Source organism: Rhincodon typus, chromosome 17 (genome assembly GCF_021869965.1).
Source record: "Rhincodon typus isolate 14 chromosome 17, sRhiTyp1.1, whole genome shotgun sequence".
NCBI lineage: Eukaryota > Metazoa > Chordata > Chondrichthyes > Orectolobiformes > Rhincodontidae > Rhincodon > Rhincodon typus.
Genome location: NC_063348.1, coordinates 12,595,610 through 12,607,318, shown reverse-complemented (window position 1 = coordinate 12,607,318; position 11,709 = coordinate 12,595,610). Strand labels below are relative to the sequence as shown.

The following is an 11,709-nucleotide window of genomic DNA, read 5'->3' as shown; positions in this document are numbered from 1 at the left end:
AGTGTATTCATAGCCTCAGCAAGGAGGGAGACAGTCAGGGCAGATGATCCAGTGAAATACCCACTGCCTGGATATGTTGACGGCCACCTTGACCAGGCATTGGAGCAGCCCCATGTGGAGGTCTCCGAATTCATCCCAACTGCTGAACAATCCTGAGCATGCTATCATTTGCACTAACCATCAATTTAAGATTATCAGTCAGGCTCACAATCTGTCTCATTTAAATTTGCTAGAAGCTACATATATTCGTATTCAGGGCCTTGTCCTCCACAGGTAAAAGGAATATGTCCAGGCATTGCACACTTTCTGGATTAAAATATGGTGGTGGGGAAGGGTGGGGGGATTTGTTGGTCAATGGTGCACTCTCCCTGGCAATAACTTGATCAATCAGAGTTAACTTGCCCAGTCAATCAGCACCGTTTTATCATGAAGTCCAAATTGTTGTTCACTTTGAAATGTGGTATTCTTGTTTCTGTCCTGATGAATGCAAAACAAAAAAACATTGACAGCATGCCTGTTTATTCAGCAATACTAAACATCAGAGTCTGTTTACTATATACTGAGTGTCTGAGTACAGAACAAGATGCCTGGATGGGTGCAGCTCCAATAACACTCAAGAAGCTTTACACCATCTAAGTCAAAGCAGCCCACTTGATTGGCACCACAACAACAAACATTCACTTCCTCCATCATTGATGCTTAGTAGCAGAAGAGAGTTGTACCTACAAGGTGCACTGCAGTAACTCACCAACGATCCTCTAACAACACCGTCCAAACACACACCCTCCGCCAACAAGAAGAACAATGACAGTAAACACATGGGAAGACCATTAACTGCAAGTTCCCCTCCAAGACACATAACATCCTCACTTGGAACTATATTGCTGTTCCTTCAGTGGTGTTGGGTTAAATTTCTGGAATTCCCTTCCTAATGCCATTGTGGGTCTTCATACAACACATGGACCACAGAGGTTCTTGATGGCAACTCACCACCATCCACTCAAAGACAGTTATAGTTGGGTAATAAATATTGACTTAACAAATGACACACTACATCTCGTGAATGAATAAAACGTAACAAGTGCTGAGATATGCATTCAGTCTACATGCAATATAACTAGGTATGACTGTCTCACTATAATGTGGTTGTTTGACCTGCCAGCTCAGGTGAGCATCTCAGTGCCTGGTATTTGATCAAATATTGATCTCCAGCCTTGTAGACTTCAGCTGGGATGGCACTAGCTCCCTGAACTTTGTTTTTTATAACAGTGCGGGAGGGTCATCATGATGAGAAGTTAATGGGAACCTTTGGCAGCCTGTTGATTGCTTCTTCATCGATAGATGAAGACCTATTAAGGATGTGTCCAAGTGTCCCAAACATCTTTCCAGAACTTGGCCCTTTCCTCTGTGCAATGTTGACTTTTGGCAATCGAGGATTAGTGATTAACCAGCAGACTGCTGTCCTTAGACAGATTTCAGAGCGTCTAGAATTTCTTTCAGTCTTTATGATCTTCATATGACTGATGTTCAGCTGCTTTCTGATTCAGCTAAGTGTCTTGCATCCAGCTGAACTTGCACTGCCCTGTATATTGGGTGTTTTGCTTAGTAGTGATGACTTATCATTGAGGTACACTCTGTAGCAATGCTTCTCCTCCGGTATTTTCTGTTTTCATCAAACCTATTGCAATGCTTAAGACAGGTGGGGCATAGGGCCTCTAAGGAACAATATATTTCTGAAGGTCATCCTCAATGCAGTTAATGTACATTTTCTCTGTAAACAGGTAACTCTGAAGTATCTCTGAGAGAAGTTCCTTCATGACAGCCTGCTTGAACCTTGAAACATTGAAACATTTCCGGAACTTTGTACATTCTGGACTACTGAGTGGGGAGTTTAAACTTCATGTTTATCTTAGAAACAGTTTATTTTTGAAATTGCCCCTTGATATTCAACAGCATTACCATCACTTCATCCACCACTATCAGCATCCTGGGAGTTACCATTGACCAGAAATTGAACAGGACTAGCCATAGCATTTAAGGCTGAGATCGATAGATTCTTGATCAGTAGGGGAATCAAGGGTTATGGGAAAAGGCAGGAAAGTGGATGTGCGGAGTGTTGGATCAGCCATGATCCTAATGAATGGCAGAGCAGGCTCAAGTGGCTGAATAACCTACTCTTGTTCCTATTTCTTATTGTCTTAAACTGGAACAGAGCAGAATTAATACACCATTTTGTTAAAGAATGACAATTTTATTTGTGATCATGCATATTGAGCAATTTGGAATACATGTAACTGTAAATGATAGCTTATGCATTTTTTTGTTGGTTCATTTGAAAAGGGTGATGTTTAGAGAAGTGCATTTGTTCTCAGTACTGGTGGCTTGTTGTAGTCATGTTATCTCTACTTTCACTGTAAGTGCCTTTGTGTACAGTCTTTGCTAGCTATTAAATACTTGTCACTTGAAACTCATCTATCTAATTCTCTGAAATCAATGTTTGCATTCCAAGGTGGTCAAGTCCTTAAGTTGCCAAGGGTAGGAGACTTAACCCTCGCCTGGTTTAGTCCAGCTGTCAAAGCAGTTTGGCGGTTGTGGCCACTTTTGATTGCAAGCGGCCACTCGATGGAGGCACAGGTGGGAGCTAGGCCAAGGCAAGAGTGGTACAGAATGAGCCACTTCAAAGAGTGCCCTGAGCCAACGTGGGAGAGTGGCTTCTCCCTTCCTACCTCTACCTTCCCTGTGCCCTTTCCTAATTGCTTTGGTAAGGAACCTGTTATATAATTAACTGCTCCATAGCGGAATGAAATCACCGATTTCTCAACGATCCCCAAACGCTTTGAGACCTTCAGTCCTGCTTGCATGGGACACAAACCTCATCCAATGAATCAGTGCATTAAGGGAAAAGAAAAGACTGCTACCTATACATCCTATCTTACGGTAATTGGCAGTCTCTGTTTTGGGAGTTAATAAATAATAGATATTGCTGTTTGCTGCACCGTTGTAGCTTGTTTCTCTGCTGATAAACAGGTCCTCAACACGCTGTCAATTCCTGATAGCTCGCTTGAGATGTCGAGATGTGAAACACGAACAATAATTTGCCTTTCGTGAGTGGTGCATAAGTTCCTCGGTGCCTCTTTGAAGCCTTTGCCCCAGATCCCTGTTTTGTATCCCACCAGCAAGCCCCGCCTCTCCTGCTGAGATCAGTTTAAACCCACAGAAAATGCTGCCTCTGCCTCTTCAGCAGCCTCCCGTCTGTGACTGACTTCAGGATGGCAGTGCCCGGGATCTCTTGCTCACCAGACCGCCTGTCAGTCTTCACCGTGGGTAAGGAATGAGTTCCCAGGGCGGGCCAATGGAAGATAACTTCAGCCGCCTGCTCGAGTCCAAGAGGGCTGCAGATTTCCCCCGAAATGTGACACGGGGAGCGGAGAGAAGCTCTCACACCGTGATGGCATTTCCACTGGCGGCAGTCGGGGGCACACTGGGCACAGTTGCTGGCTTCCTTGCCATCTGGGTGCTGGTCTTGCTTTGCCGCTGTTCCAGGAAAAGGACAGGAGTCTCTAAGAGCCCCGAGGAAGCTGAAGCTACCATGAGGCAGAGTAGCATCATCAGAACGGCGCAGCAGGTCAGTGAACACAACTCTCGCGGCAGTCAGTCAGTTACTGACTCCGGAATCTTACTGGAAACTGGAGACAAAGTGGAAACATTAAAAAAGAAATCACTCAGAATCCCTCGCTTAAAGCCACACTCTTAACGCTGCCAGTGCCACAAACCGAAGTTTTGCATGTTGGACAGGGAGTGTTATAGAGAGAATTCTCACCTTGGCTGTAAGCCACATCTCGCCCAGTGACTCTCCCATGACAGCTAATACTCGCTCACAGGTTTGACATGGTGTCTGTATTACTGATAGAACCGCTATTTAATGACTCTGAGATTGAGAGTCCGCTCCGAATGTTAGAGATGGACTTGTTTCTTGTATGCTTTTGTTTTAGAGATCCCTTTAACACTGAAGTCGGTGGAGATATGCCTTATGATCAGGGAAGGACTTCATCATGACACTCACATCTGTCATGACTTTACAGCCTGTGAGATTGTGAGCCATCAGTAGCAGCTAAATTGTGTTCGCCCATCATCATGAACTGGTCTAGCCCTCACTCTCTACCCTTTAGTGAAGTATTCAGGAAGGCATGAAAGGAGCAACACCTAAACATGAGGTGTCAACCCAGTGCAGATACACCATTGGACTATTTGTGTGCCAAACAGCAGAGGCAGCAAGTGATAGGCAAAACTAAGCATAGCGACAACAGATTGAAACTCTGCAGTCCTGGCACATTCAGATGCCAATAGTGATGAATAATTCAACAAGTCACAGGGGGTGAAGGCTTCACAGCTATCACCTTCCTCAATAAAGGGGGTAGAGGATATAACATATCAGTGGAAGAGATGCAGCTGAAGCATTCAAAACAATCTTCAGCCAGAAGTGGGTGGTACGGTAGTTCAGTGGCTAGCACTGCTACCTCACAATGCCAGGGACCCAGGTTCAATTCCAGTCTTGGGTGACTGTGGAGTTTGTATGTTCTCCATGTGTCCATGTGGGTTTCCTCCAGGTGCTCTGGTTTCCTCCCACAGTCGATTATGTGTTAGGTGGATTGGCTATGCTAAATTGCCCACAGTGACCAGGGGGTGGTTCTGGACAGGATGCTCTTCAGAGGGTTGGTGTGGACTTGATGGGCTGACTGGCCTGCTTCCACACTGCAGGGATTCTATGATGATGTGCTGAGTGGATGATCCGTCTGGGCCTCCCCAACATCACAGATGCCAGTCTTCAGCCAATTCAATTCACTCCACATGATATCAAAGCACAGAAAGCTTTGCATATGGCAAGGGTTTAAAGGCCCTGACATCATTCTATACATCATAATATTGAAGACTTGATCCAGAACATGCTGTACCCCTAGCCAAGCTATTCCAGTATAGAACAACACTGGCACCTACCTGAAAATTGCTCAGGTATGTCCTGTACATAAAAAGCAGGACCAATCCAACCCGGCCAAGTACTGCCCCATCAGTCTATCCTAGACCATCATTAAAGTGATGGAAGGTGTTGTCACCAATGTTATCAAGCAGCAATTACATGACAATTACCTGTCACATGGGTTCTGCTGGAGATACTTTGGTCCAAATATGGACTCAAGCTAAATTCCAGAGTGACTGCCCTTGACATCAAATCAACACTTGACCAAGTATGGCATCAAGGAGCTTAAGCAAAATTGACATTAATGGGAATTGAGGGGAAAACACTTTGCTGGTTGGAGCAATACTTAATGAAAGGTTATGATTGTTGGAGAACAATCATCCAGTTCTGATGAAGTATCTCCAGACTCCAAACGTTAACTCTGCTTTCTTCCCACAAATACTGCCAGACCTGCTGAGTTTCTCCAGCAATTTCTGTTTTTGTCTCACATTTCAGGCATTGTTCCCTCTAAGGTGCAGAGCAGTTAGGAAGCCCCATGCAATCTGATTGGCGTGAAGAAGAATGGCTTCTGTGAGCTGCCACCATACATGGATCTCGGACGTCCATGCAGTGGGCAAAAATATTACAGGGAACAGTGATCTCAGTCATAGGAAATCAATACAGGAGTGTCCAAGGCCTGACCATCTGAAGCTGCTTCACTTCATTAGTGAGCTTTCCTCCAAAATAACATCAGAAAAGGGGATGTTTGCTGACAATTTCAGAGTGTTTTGTAGCATACACGATTCCTCAGATGTTAAAGCAGCCCATGCTTGGAATTATAAGTGGCAAGCACATTTCCACCATACAAATACCATCTTCAACAAAAGAAAATCTAAGCACCTTGTAAGTGCTTTTAGAATACCGTGTATAATTCTGATTGCATTTCTGTAGGAAGGATGTTGTTAAACTTGAAAGGGTCAGAAAAAATTTACAAGGATGTTGCTGGGACTGGAGATTTTGAGTTATTGGGAGAGGATGAATATCCTGGGGTTTTTTCCCTGGACCATCAGAGATTGAGGTATGACCTTGTAGAGGTTTATAAGATCATGAGGGGCATGGATAGGGTGAATAGCTAAGGTCTTTTTCGTAGTGTGGGGGAGTCCAGAATTAGAGGGCATAGGTTTAGGATGAGAGAGGAAAGATTTAAAAAGGAACTGAGGGATAACTTTTCGCACAGAGGGTGGTGCGTGTGCGGCACAAGCTACCAGAGGAAGTGGTGGAGGCTGGTACAATTACAACATTTAAAAGGCATCTGGATGAGTATATGAATAGAAAGGATTTAGAGGGATATGGGCCAAATGATGGCAAATGGGACGAGGTCAGATTGAGATGTCTGGCCAGCATAGACAAGTCAGACCAAAGGACCAGTTTCTGTGCAGTATGACAACATGACTACTGCCATCTCCAAGCAAATAAAATCTAACCATTGTTTCTTGACATTCAATGGCATTACTATCACTGAATCTCCCAATATCAACATCGTGGAAGTTATAATTAACCGAAAACTGAATTGTTTTTTGTAAATGACATAAATATAGAGGCCACAAGAGCAGATCAGATCCTGGAAATTCTGTGGTAAGTAACTTTCCTCTCATCTCCCCAGAGCCTGTCCATCATTTACAAGTTACAGGTCAGGAGTGTGATGGAATGCTTTTGAATTTCCTGGATGGGTGCAGATCCAACAACACTCAAGAAGCTTGACACCATCCAGGACAAAGCAATCCACTCGATCGGCACCATATCCACTATCATTAATCATTCGCTACCTCTACCACCAATGTACAGTGGTTATGCAAGATACATTGCAGAGATTTGCCAAAGCTCCTTCTGACAGCACCCACTAAACCTGTGATTTCCCTTACCTAGAAGGACAGGAGCAGCACCTGCAAGTTCCCCTCCAAGTCACAGACCGATCTCTACCCTGAACTACTCCTATGTCAACTTTGGCATAGTACTCTGTCCCCAATTGAGTGCAGTCATGGCCTGGTACCAAAATGTCAGATTGTTTACTACTTGCCAACTTTAATGTCTAAACGGTCAAATGGCTTGTTACTTGCCAACTGCACTGGTGCCACTTGTATTTAAGAACAGGTAGATGCGGGATCAATGAATAGAAGACTGGACATCAAACTCCCCCCATCCTCTTTAGTTTAGATTTAGGTGATGCAAGTTAATGCTGTATTTGAAATATTCGATTATCAACTAGCAAAGTAAAATGAGTCAAAACAGTCTATAAAGGCTTAGACATATAAACATAAAATGACATGCTGTTCCCATACTACTGTGATACTTAACAGTACATATTGGGCAAAATTTGTCAAGAATAATGAATTCCTGTCTATTTACATTCTTCCAAATAGAAAGGTTTTTTTTTTAAATCGCTTGTGGTTCATTGCCTGTAAACTGTCACATCTTTAAAGTCAACAGCTAGGCATGATTCTGTGTTGTAATTAATGATTAACTTTTATGATATAAAATTAATTATATATATACAATTAATTTTATATGCTTAAAAAGAAGCAAATGTGTAATTCTGTCAAATATTTCCCTCCCTCCCCATCCCCCTTCCTGTTCCTTCCCCATTCAATTGATTTGGGAAATATCTGCAAGCAATTTCAACTTCTGCCTGAAATGCCAAAACAGATGGAAATGCATTGAAAACCACATTAACTTCAATTCACTTTTTATTTTGAAGAGTGATTACCTGCTTTCTCCCACAGAAAGAAGTTAACTTTCCTCCCACTGAGTACATCATAACGTGTTAACATCCAGTTCACCCTTTTCAGCTTTTGGTTGGTGTGATGTGGGGTCCTGTTGTCTCTTAAATTATTCTGCAGTAGTCTGGGTACAGTTTTTATTTTTATTTATGTATTACAGTGTCATTGATTTACACCATCTGAGTGCAATTTCAGGAGATCTCCCTCTAGTCATATGACGGTATATCATTATCCCAAATGCTCACTCTGTTAAACCATTACTCCGTACTCACTACAGTACAGTACACCCATTTGTAGAATGAAAGCTCCCATTATACTTGCACAATATTGCACCTAAATCTTTTTACGACCATCCTCTAGTGCTCAGTGTAATGTTCCATTTTCTTCATCAACCGTCCTTATGAGCTGATTACATTGGATAACTTAGCCCAACTCGTTGGTGCCATGTTTATGTTCCACTTGAATCACCCCCCACATTTCCTTACATAAATCTACCACCACAAACTTTGATTCCTTTCTCTCTCTCTGCTTGTCTAGCTTTTCCTGAAATGTATCTACATCAATTGCTTCAACCATTCCATTTGGTAGTGAATTCCACATTCTTCCTACTATTGGGTTGAAGACGTTTGTTCTGAACTCCCAATTTCATATTTTTGTTTTTGCTAACTACTCTGTATTGATGGCTCCTAGCCATGTTCTTCCCCATGAGAGGAAATACTCTTCCTGTATGTACTGTCAAAAGATAATTTTAAAACAGCTTTTTAATAGTTCGCCTCTCTGTCTTTTTTCAAGAGGAAGGAGATTTAGCCTGTCAATCCTTTCCTGATGTGTATACCCACATGTATCTGGTGCCATCCTTGTAAATCACCCCGAACCCTTTCCAGTAAGTCTATGTTCTTGCCAATTTGGGCTAAAACATCTGCAGGTGACAAACTACATATACTGCATTACCATTATTCAAAGCAGCTCAATTCCTACTATAGGAAAGATGTTGAAAGGGTTCAGGATGTTGCCAGGGCTGAAAGGTTTGAGATATATGAAGAGGCTGAATGGGCTGGGGCTTTTTTCCCTGGAGCATCAGAGGCTGAAGGTGACCTTATAGAAGTTTATAAAATCATGAGGGGCATGGATAGGGTGAATAGTCAAAGTCTTTTCCCCAGGGTAGGGGAGTTCAAAACTAGAGGGCATAGGTTCAAGGTGAGAGGGTAAAGATTTAAAAGGGACCTAAGGGGAAACATTTTCATGCAGAGGGTGGTGCGTGTTTGGAATGAACTTCGAGGAACTGGTAGAGGCTGGTACAATTACAACATTTAAAAGGCATCTGGATGGGTACATGAATAGGAAGGGTTTAGAGGGATACGGGCCAAACACTGGAAAATGGGTCTAGATTAATTTAGGATATCCTATCGGCATGGATGAGTTGGACTGAAGGGTCTGTTTCCATGCTGTACAGCTCTATGATTCTAATAACATTGGCAATGACTACTATTGTTTAATGGGACAATTTAAACCCACGGATAGAGAGAGAAAATCCTCCTGTTACCAATAGCTCACTTACAGACAGTTTTGGTCTGTGTCCTTCATGATTTCACTCCAAGATCCCCAGAAGCACATGCCTCTCTTGATGCCCCATAGACACATACAAATTTAAATACACTCTCCTACCAAAGTTTCATTCAACAAGACCTGTTTAGCTGATCCAAGGATAAGACTCGCACCCACACTCTTTACTATTTTGCTTCTACTACTTTCACTGGATTACAAATGTACTTGTTCACTGGAGGAAGCTGTTGTAGGTCAAATTTGTCTCTGACCAGTTTAGATTTGTAAGCAAAATAAAAACAGGATGGCTGTCAGACTTCAGTCAGTCAATAATTGTAACATTTAGAGTTAAGAGACAATTTAGATGAGTACATGTCACTTTAATGTGGGTCTCCTTCACAAGATAGATATTAGGCAAAAACTGCGTACTTATGTGCAATTGCCTCAGGTTAGTGCAAAATGGTTAATCACATCTAAAAGAACAGGATGAACTGCATAGATCTAATTCGCTGAACCAAATTCTCAAAGCCCTGTGGTGAAATTAAATTTTATTTTCATACAATGAAGCCAGAGTTTTCTCATGGCTCATTGTCCTAGCATTAACATCAGCAGTTTCCAGAAATGTTTGCTTTTTATCAACCAGCTTCAGGACCAACAGCTGTCACTGCATCTAAATTAAGTGCACTGCTATTGATGAGAATAAAACATCATTGAAATATTTTGACCTCAACAGAAATGAAAATTGGGAGGAATATCTAAAAGGTCTCTGAGCCAATATTAATGTAGCTTGGGGAGAGGCTGCACAGGATTGCTTGAGGGCTGAAGAAGTTGAGTGGTTTTGGTTGAGTGCAGGGTATAACCATGGGTATGTGGCCAGTGGGGTCAAGGGCTTGGGTGGAGATGGATGGGCAAATGAGGTTCACGCTCCACTTGGGTGTTAAGTTTTTTCTAGTTATATGCACCAGGGAGATCTTAATATATACTGTTTCCCCAATGATGTGACTGCATGGATGCATGTAATTGTTGTGAGACCTGTTCATCCTCCTTACACTCTCTGGGTGTCCAAGCTACACAGCTGGCGCTCTGTCTCTCTCTCTCTCTTGCTCTCCCCCTCCAGAGCTGTTCTTGCCATTACAGGTGCTCTTGGTCACAACTAAGATGTACCCTGCCCACACAAATATGCCCTGGCCCCAAAATCAATACAATTCCAACTGGACAAATACTAACTGATCAGTCTACTCTTGGTCATCAATAAATTGTTGGAAGATGCCATCAATAGTGCTATCAAGTGGCAGTAACCTGTTCATCAATATTCAGTTTGGTTTCACCAGAATCACTCAACGCCTGACCTCATTATAGCCTCTGTCCAAATATCGACAAAAGATCTGAATTCCCTCTATCAAAGTAACAGTGGAATAAATATGGCATCACAGAGCACTACCTAACAAAATGCAGTCAATTGGAAATGGGGAAATCTCTCCACTGTTTGGAGTCATACCAAACGCCAAGGGAAGATGGTTATGGTTATTTGGGGGCAATCACCTCATTGCCAGGATATAATTGCAGGAGTTCCTCAAGGAAATGTCCTAGGTCCAACCATCTTTAGCATCTTGCCTCCATCATAAGATGACAATGGGATGCTCACCAATGATTGCAGAATGTTCATTTTCATTTACAAGTCCCCACACGACGATGCTCTCTGTGCCCACAAGCAGCAAGGCCTGGACAATAACTCAGGTCTGGGTTGATGAAGAGCATGAGTGAGTAATAAATAATCCCACACCTGCAGTGAATTTTTTTTTAAACGATTGATAGCAGAGCAGGGTGACCTACCTCCCTAGCCTCAGCAGCTACTTTTTAGAGCCCAGTAGAAAATGAGGGTTGAAAGAAAGTAGGCCTTTCTAGCACAATGCGGGCACAAGAACATGAAAATTCAAAAAAAAATGCACGAATGTCACCTGATACCTGTAACCTGAGTGTTCTAAGTTCAATATCTCCTAAGCACAAGGCAACTCGAATGCAGCTCTTGTTTAATTGCTATCACAGTTTAGCATGAAGAAGACAACAGAGCCAGTCCAGCCAAGGACCCGACTGACAACGCCAAAGATCTATACCCCTGAACCAGTGGTAACATCACCGGAATTCATTAATTACACTGACTACACATTGGGAACAACAAATGAAACAACATCAGTCAACAGGGGAGAAGCTGACAGCTTAATGACAGATTCATCCGAAGAACTGTTTATTATTTCCAAGAATGGTAAGTTGATGCTCCGGCAAGTGAATAAGATGCTGCCAATTCTCCATGATATAAAATATTGCTAGCGTAGTAATATAGTTTTCAGTTACAGTTTACAAGTCAGGCCCGAAGTGGCTGACTGTTTGGTGTCCTATGTACAGGAGTGCTTCTGGGACTTGCGTCTCCCCCAGTGT

General features: G+C 42.7%; 1 protein-coding gene across 2 annotated transcripts in view; it reads left to right on the top strand.

The window, feature by feature from the left end:
- Window positions 1–3,009: 3,009 nt before the first annotated feature.
- Window positions 3,010–11,709, top strand: part of syt13 (synaptotagmin XIII) — a 30,197-nt gene continuing 21,497 nt past the window's right edge. The window contains exons 1-2 of one of the 2 annotated variants that reach the window (XM_020511731.2): window positions 3,010–3,625; window positions 11,320–11,536. In XM_020511731.2, the coding sequence (XP_020367320.1) occupies window positions 3,332–3,625; window positions 11,320–11,536 (511 nt within the window). In that variant the 5' untranslated portion in view covers window positions 3,010–3,331. The remainder of the gene's footprint in view (window positions 3,626–11,319; window positions 11,537–11,709) is intronic. The other variant, XM_048606848.1, reaches the window with a different exon arrangement.